The 8,289-nt window shown below is 37.7% G+C and overlaps 2 protein-coding genes across 2 annotated transcripts; both read right to left on the reverse strand.

The window, feature by feature from the left end:
* Positions 1 to 623: 623 nt before the first annotated feature.
* rnf185 (ring finger protein 185) lies at positions 624 to 3,661 on the reverse strand. The gene is made up of 6 exons (XM_015055049.1): positions 3,067 to 3,661; positions 2,186 to 2,204; positions 1,972 to 2,084; positions 1,644 to 1,698; positions 1,193 to 1,310; positions 624 to 1,108 (listed from the first exon to the last, which is right to left on the reverse strand). Exons 1-6 carry the CDS (start codon positions 3,264 to 3,266, stop codon positions 1,011 to 1,013), a joined length of 603 nt encoding a protein of 200 aa, XP_014910535.1. The 5' UTR covers positions 3,267 to 3,661; the 3' UTR covers positions 624 to 1,010.
* A 1,137-nt stretch (positions 3,662 to 4,798) lies between these two features.
* Positions 4,799 to 7,298, reverse strand: LOC106961347 (chemokine-like receptor 1). The gene is made up of 2 exons (XM_015055031.1): positions 6,163 to 7,298; positions 4,799 to 6,029 (listed from the first exon to the last, which is right to left on the reverse strand). Exon 2 carries the CDS (start codon positions 6,017 to 6,019, stop codon positions 5,006 to 5,008), a length of 1,014 nt encoding a protein of 337 aa, XP_014910517.1. The 5' UTR covers positions 6,020 to 6,029; positions 6,163 to 7,298; the 3' UTR covers positions 4,799 to 5,005.
* Positions 7,299 to 8,289: the final 991 nt, after the last annotated feature.

Raw genomic sequence — 8,289 nt, forward strand, 5'->3', positions numbered from 1 at the left:
AGGACAAAAAAATAAATAAAAAATCATCAGTATCTTTAGATTTTGTTCAAAATCAATCCTGCTGACCAACACAGACTATTAGACTTCCAGTCTTTCTGCAACTCAGCTGTTGTTTCACTGTACAGATTTCTGAATGATGAGTAATTTCACACATCTACAGTAGATTTGAACCGACTGGTTTTCTTGTATTGGTTTTGCAAAGACACATCCCATTAACAGGTCTAGATTACAGAATGAGCTGCAACTTTACACAGTCCCTATTTAAAGGGAAATTAGCTCAGATGTTCAGATCTGTTTAAATACCACAGGAATTTTTCAAACTAAATAAAATCAATAAACACAGTTAAAACCAGATATTTACATTGTATAGAATACATTTATCCCTTAGAGTATTAAATCAGACTAAACTTTTCATTTTTTAGGTTAGAATTATATAAAATAATTGTCATTCGCTAATTACCGAAACAGTGAGTTACTTCTCTTTCTAAACAATTTGGAAATGCCAAAAGTTATGACTTTGTAAAGTTTAATTCACATTTGGCTTAAACTGAGGCATACATACGGATCTATCTCGGGCACAAACACAATGCTTCCTTGTGTAAAATAAGAGAAACCAAGGCGTGAACAGTGAATCTCCACAAGTACGGTTTATGTTCAGGTACAATTTCCTAAAACCTGAAAGTGCAAAGTTCATCTGGTCAAACAATTATCCAGAAATATCAACAGGAGACTCCAGTCTGAAGTTTATAAGACATAGTCTGTTGTCTAATGAAACCAAAACTGAAGTGTTTGGTCATTACAAACAAAGTGACGTTCAACGGTGTCAGCATTACGGAGAATCCACCGCAAACCCTTCATCTGAATAACTCAGTTACACTAGTTATGTCATTTTATACTGTGGCGTGTAAAACATCTGGTTTCAACTGCATTTCAAAAGGAGCGACATAAAACATTAAACAAAATCTCTGTCCAATCTGAAGTGACAACAACCTGTCCAGTTTCCAAAGCTTTTATGCAATCAGCAGCCAAAACATCATCACCAAAGCAACGAACAGGAAGAGTCGAGAGAGAAACTGCTCGTCCGTGTGCTGTGGCGTTCCAGGAGCCGCTGCAAAAGGTCAGCAGAGGTTAGTGGCGCCGCCGTTTCAAAAGACGCACAAAACGAAAAGCTCAGGGTGAAATGTGCCGCTACCTGGAGGAGGTCTGCCGTCGTTGATGTTAAAAGCTGTGGCAAAAATACCGAAAGGAAAGGCGCCGATTCCAAATGACATCTGGAAACCACCGTCTCCAAAGCCAAAGCCCTGAAAGCCCTGCGAGATGTCATTAGAAACGTGTTAGAACAGACAGTGAGTGAGGCGTGACGCAATGAGCTGTAAGACTTGTGGGGATTCTCTTGAGAGGAGCTTCAACTCGACTGTTAAAGTGTAATGGATCCCAGTGGGAAGTGTGTCAGACTGCTAATGAATAAAACACAGGTACGCCCCGCAGCAGACATATGTAAGGGTTTCATCATGAATGGATGGATTTCCTCAGCAGCTGACGTGAATTAGGAAATGAAGGCAAAACCATAGTGATGCCAATCTAAAATAAGAACACGACATACTGTGTTTGGCTCATGCAGCTGTGCCTTTTCATTTACTTACGCCACGGTTTTCGGGCTCTGGTCTTTGTCCTTGAGGTCGAGGGGGTGTTCTTTCCCTTTTTAAAAAAAAAAAAAAAAAAAAAAAAACGTTTGGAAGAAAATATACAGTTAAATTTCTGAAAATTGCTTATTTAATCCCACCAGATTAAGACTGCCCTACAACATCCAGTTGCTCTGTGTCCTGCAGTCTTAATCTGATGTGACAGAGCCTTACAGAAACTTAATGTGACATTTTTAACCTCCGAGTGTCATAATGTGTATTATAACAAAAAAAAATATATCAAGTTTTAGTCTTCGCTACATCTGTGTCAACAGGTTACAGCACCCACCTGGGATCTTGTTGTCCAGTGCTTCCTCTTCCATATAAAGGAATCACTTTTTCTCTGCTGATGCCAGCTTTGCAAACTGGACACACTTGTCTGTTAGGTCGAGTTTCCAGCCACTGCATGAGCAAGAAGTGATGCTATTGAGCTAACAACTTATTTTGTAAAGTTTGCGGAATTTTTTTTTTTTTTGGAAGGGGATAAATAAGATCCAGCTTACCTGATGCAAACAAGGCCAGCTACAAAGAGCACAGAAAAGGAAAGAGTTTGATCAAAGAGTTTGACTGAAAAATGCTAAATAAAATTCAAACAAAGCAATCGGAGGCAGACATTTTTTAATTTAACTAACTGCGGCATAAAACTGATAATGCTGTCATTACTAAAGACTGATGAGTTTAAGTTGTAGAGTTCCACCACAAAATAACGTTATACATTTTAGTCAATTGTTTTTGTTCTACAAAAGCAAAATAATAATTTGCTTCTCAACTACATATAACGGATATTTTTGTAGCAATGTTTGCAACTTAACTTTAGAATTATTATTATTTTTTAACAGATTTACTGGTTCATCAGGATAATTCAACTATAGTAATCAACTTGTGTTCTGTGTGCCGTTTAACACCTCAGAGTTTTTATTTTCATTGTTTTATTCTTTGTTTTATGTCATGGGGGTTGGTGAACATTTTGAAAAACTTAAATGTGCTACACAAATAAATGTGACATTGACATAAAAAAACATTATGAGACAAAATACACTGGATTTAGCTTAAGCTTTACTGTTTTTATTTAAAAATAGCTCTTTGTAGCCACATTCAATTGGAAGTAAATATAATCATGTATGATTTTATTAGGATGAAAATTCCAAAAATATGTTATTTAGTTAGTGGTATATTCTCCTATAGAGAGTGTAAAAAAAAAACAATCCTAAATTGCATTTTTGTAAATAATTTTTTTTACAACTAAAGTTAAATACTATCTGCATGTCTGAAATTGTTTAACTTCAAAATTTTTGATTCTATTAGATTCTAACTAAAAGCAGTCCAGCATGTTGATACTCTGCTCTGATTCTAACGATACACAAAAATCCCAGTTGAATCTCACCAGAAAAGATGTCCGCATAAGCTGATCACGGCATCCTTGGCGGTGTCCAGACAGATGTTACATTCAAAAGTGCTGTCCTGGCTGCCGCCGTCGGCAGCGGTCGAGCTGCTGGATCCTCCCGGACTGGAGGTTTCAGCAGCGGCCGCAGCAGAACCAGAGGCTGCTGCCGGAGGAGGAGCAGAGGGGGCAGCGGCGGCCATTTATCTACTGCAACTGAACTTTCTCTGCCAGCCCCCGAAGTAGACACATAGGGGAGTCCGACTGAATTGGTGGTCGCTGACAAGCAGCAGAAAAGTGAACGGGGAGGAGGGATAAAAAACAAAAACAAAAAGAAAATCACCAGCTGCTAGCTCAGCTCAGCTGGCGTCCATCTGGAAACGGAAGCTACGCTAACGTTAGCAAGCGAGAAGGACAGCTGTACGGACTGTTTAATAGAAAAACTGAAAGTAAAATGTAAACATTAACGAAGCTAAATTCCAATTCAGTTAAGCTGTTTGTAAAATACCAGGTAGTAGCTGAAAATCGTAAGGCGCTGTAACTACTAGGGGACAAAACTCACAGCTGATTGCATCACATCCGCAAGTTAATCTGGTAGCTTCCTTTGGGGGAACGTTGGGGGCGTGTTGAGCTAGACTTTCTCTAACACCATCAATTTTACTTTTACTAATCTGTTTACTGTAATCTATTGATAATATGTGATGGTCTGTAATCAAATGGATATTACTTTCAAATCTGTACTTTTTTTCGTTTTTACCATTTAACAATCTCACTTCTAAGAACCTAAAATTTTAAATACATACCTAATTCAGTTCAGCTCATTAAAAAACAACAAAAACAACAACAACAACAACAACAACAACAACAACAACAACAACTTTATTTACACCGAAAGGAATCTTATAGCCTCCAAATATCTTCATAGAGTTGTCCTGTGAGCAGGAAGTACTCCAGTAGAGGTCAGTCTTGCAACGAATCTCAAGAAGCTTCTGATTTAAGGCTCTTGCTGTTTGACAGTCATGACATGGTAACAGTTCAATATCTGAGCAGCAGAGATAAAATTTCACAGTAATGTGTACTGGATGACACAATCAGTGGTTGGCAAGTACTACTTATTGACCCAATTTGTCTCTTTAAACCTATGACTGACTGTATGATTGAAAGCCGGGCCACTGGAGTTGGAGATATGATTCTTACTCCTCATAATAATTTTCATTTGTCTGAGGCACTAAGCTTAATTCGATTTGGGGAACATTATTATGCATTATAACTACTAATCACACAGCAGCACTATCATCTCTTTTATATTGTTCACATTTGATGGATTTAACATTCTATTATTCTGCTACACTTTGGTCTAAAGCAAGCTAGTGAGCAAATGCTGAATTGTTTTAGTAGTATATTTGATATTTTTTGAAGTAAAACTTTCAGTAATAACACCATGGGTTTAGGAGCAGTGGAAATTGGCATCCACCTAGGGAAATTATGGTGATTAACTACACAAAATTACCCTTACCAATAAAACTTTTTCAACCAAGTTAAGTCACGTTTTGTTCGGAGAATAAAATATTTTCACTATTAAATAACATACAAATTTTGAGTGTTTATTCAGTATGTTCTTTGTATATTTTGGTTTGTCTCAGTAAAACAACCATGAGACTGTTCATTTTTTTTTGTATGTGAGCAAACAATTTAAATATATAGAATGCACATTGAATTTTAATAAAATACTTACTTTTTAGTGCATAGAACAACAGTTTATTGTAGATAATTCATTTAGTTACAACCACAGCATTTGTTTCAGTTACAAAGGATAGCAAAAATAATTAAAAGCCATCAAAAAGTTTAAATAAAAAATACATGTTTTGTGTTTTTCACAGCTAAAGATTTAAATCAACTTAAAGAAGATCAAGATACAATATGTTTTTTTTTGTTGTTTTTTTTAGGAAATAGTGTGAGTTTGAATTATTTCCATTGATTTGGATCTTGAGTGATTGAACCCAGTCGTGCGGATATCCTCAGCCATCGCCTCCTCAAACCTTGACATCACAGAGCGCTTCAGAGTTCGCTTGAAGTCATTGCCGATGAACACGTAGAGAATGGGGGATATGAAGGCATTAGCTGCTGCCAGGGTGTTCCCCACTTTTATTCCAGCCTCAATAACATCTAGCCTGTGTTTCTTAAGGTTCATTTCCATGAGGGCAAAAGTATGGTAGGGGACCCAGCAGAAGAAAAACGACAGGATGAGTGCCACCATGATTTTATAAGGCCTTTTGGATCGAACGGTTGAGGCTCTCAGCTTCACACCGATCACCACGCAGCTGAGTACAATAATCAAGAAAGGAACAAGAAATCCACAGAAGAACCGACCCAGTACCACAGCCTTGTATGTGAAAATGGAGGTGTAATTCAACTGGCACTTGGTGATGGATTCTTGGACTGCGGTGGTTCTAAAAATTGCCGCAGGAAGTGTTAGTAGTCCAGCGAGAAGCCACATCACGGCGACGGCTCCGTATGCTTTGTGCACCGTTCGGTGGTTGTTTGCCCACACAGGAAACAAAACAAGGACACAACGGTCAGCGCTGATTATGACCAACAGAAACACACTACTGTACATGTTGAGAAACAAAGCAGAGGAGGTGAACTTGCACAAAACCTGCCCAAAAGGCCAGTTTGAGGTCAGCAAATAAAAAATGTTAAAGGGCAAAAAGATACAAACAAACAAGCCTGAAAGAGCCAGGCTGATGTAACAGGTGGTGATGACCGTTCTTTTCATTTTACACCCACAGATCCACACCACCAAAGCATTCCCTATCAGACCAAGAAACGATATGAAGATGTTGACCACGGCAATAACAAGAGTCAGAGAGGACTGAGAGTTGTCTGATTGTTGCAGGAGGTTTGTAGTTTCATTGTTTGGAGTGTAATCATCGTATTCAACGTAATCCACCTCCATTGTTAGTTTTTTCTAAAAAATAAAATAAAATAAAAATAAAAATAAATGACATTCCTCATAAACATAGTCATACAGACAATAGTGAAAATAAACAACAACTGCAATCCAAAGTGTAACATAAAGTAGATAAAGCTAAATACTTACTTCTTGTGTGGATGTAAAAACAGACCTTATCATCTCCCTTCCGTAGTTCTCTGTGCTGAATATAACTTCTCACTTCTCTTTCTCTGAGCGTGTTGCTTAACAGATTCAAGATTGCAAGAAACTAGTAGTTCAACTGTTGTGAGAAAAGGTTTGATGCCCGGTCAGAATGATAAACATCAGAACGCAGTTTCATTTCAGTGCCTAATAAAAGTTTAACACACACAAACATTTTAACATTTTGTGATACCACTACACGTTAGGAAGTTTCTGAGACAAATTATTGCAGTGAATCAAGTAGTTGATAAGAAGAAGGGAAAAGACACCTGGTTTTGATTGTTTTTTTTTTGTTTTTACAAAAACTATTTTGTAAAATAAAAACTGTTAAACACATGGTTTTTAATTTTGTTTACTTTCTGATGACCAATGTCACCACTCAAACCCCGACCCCCCCACTACTTCTCTATTTCCTCTTTGACCCTTTGGTATTTCTCAAGCTTCCTATGTTCCTTCTTCCTGATGTTGCTTGGGATTGCGATATATGCCATGGCTGTTCTCTTTTCTATTTCGTCTAAATTCACAATACCCGATTGTCAGTCTGGATTCGCACGTCCCACACAATCTTAGCCTTATTATTCTTAAACACTCTTGCTGGTCTGTCCCACATTGTTGTCCACTATTTCATCTGCTTGGCTCTGGTGTTCCATGTAAGCTTTGCCTGCCAGTATGCTACGGCCTGGTTTTATGTTTTTGATTGTTTCAGGGACATCACTGCATTACCCTTGTCCTGGATCTTGTTTGACGTGGTAAACCTCAACCTCTGTAACTCTGTTCCTGTGATTTTATCAGTTCCTCCCTCTATGGAAATTAAGACTTGTTGGTCTTGGCCACTTCCTCAACCTGACAATGTATTTGTTGTATGCATCCTGAGAACACCGCAGTTTATTTATCTTTACTGAAGCCCACCATTTCTCAAAGTTTTGCAGTTGATGTAATTGGTTGAGCTCTCTCAGGGTCCCAGGCCAGCAGGGGTCCTAAGACTCCTGCAAGACTCTCAGGTTGGCCCTGGAGGGAGAGTCAAGACTAACGTTGGTGTTATCCTAAACTGAGTCAAACAAGAGTGACTGCAGACAGAATGTTATAGGTTTGATATCTTTGCAAAAAGAGGAATAAACAGAATGGGGCGCAACTGGTTTCTGGTCAGGTCATCACAGAAATGCTGATTTCACAGTATAATAAGAGCATATGTCAAGTAGTATCTTAATAAAAATGGGGAAGAAAAAGTCCTAATAATGTCCAGTCTAGAGAAAATGTGATCAAGACAAGTATGACCAAAAATGTAACACCAAAAGCAAAGAAACTAACCAAACCAACCTGGGTCTATTGGAAAAAGAAATCACCCAGTGAACAGAAAAACTACTTGCACCACGTGACAACTACTGGTATCAAGTATTTGATCAGACAGCGAGTGTTTTACATTGCTATGTGTTCTTCTATAGAGGATTGCTTTATTCAACCTCATTTGCAGGGTTTTCAAGATTAATGAACTGTTTAGTGTTGAAAACCACAGCATCTCAATCTGATTAAGTTGCTCCAAAACCAAATTTTTTGCATTCATTCTGCAGTGCAATTGCAGCTGGGCTTTAGAGCATAACCAAGCGAATTTTAGCTAATGACTTTTACTGTGGTTCACTAGTCATAGAAATATCTTTGCTGCTCTTTACTGATCGATATATGTAAATGAATTTGTTTCTCATGTTGAAGTTCATGTTGTAATGCAAGTTCTATTCAAGCAATTTCTCCACAGATCTGGTAGAAAGGGTGTGGATAGGAAATAAGCGGGGTAATTGTATTTTCATATTTTACCATGTTGGTTGGGATCTTTTTTAAGACAAAAGATTGCATTTGAAAACTGTTTTTATTTACCCTCCTCACTGTCATCCAAAAATGCTAACATGTCAGGTTCCATGAGCACACCAGTTCTCTCATGACAATTACAATACTGTCTTTGTCTGAAATTTTGTTTGATAAGCTCAATCATTAAAAAAAGATTAAACAGAACAAATCTATAATGGAAAAAAAAGTCACAAAACTGCACCTTCTGAGAGTTTCTATCATAAAGGGATTAG

This window comes from Poecilia latipinna, unplaced genomic scaffold, assembly GCF_001443285.1.
Source record: "Poecilia latipinna isolate Pla-1442-1.1 unplaced genomic scaffold, P_latipinna-1.0 Scaffold1291, whole genome shotgun sequence".
Classification (NCBI taxonomy): Eukaryota; Metazoa; Chordata; class Actinopteri; order Cyprinodontiformes; family Poeciliidae; genus Poecilia; species Poecilia latipinna.

Bases quoted from the DNA above. Each gene is read 5' to 3' on its own strand.
- rnf185 (XM_015055049.1), bottom strand. From the start codon at position 3,266: ATGGCCGCCGCTGCCCCCTCTGCTCCTCCTCCGGCAGCAGCCTCTGGT. The intron at 1,699-1,971 runs GTGGGTGCTGTA...TTTTTTAAAAAG, and splicing joins ACTGGACAACAAGATCCCAG to GGAAAGAACACCCCCTCGAC. The intron at 1,311-1,643 runs GTAAGTAAATGA...GACATCTCGCAG, and splicing joins CAGAGCCCGAAAACCGTGGC to GGCTTTCAGGGCTTTGGCTT.
- LOC106961347 (XM_015055031.1), bottom strand. From the start codon at position 6,019: ATGGAGGTGGATTACGTTGAATACGATGATTACACTCCAAACAATGAA.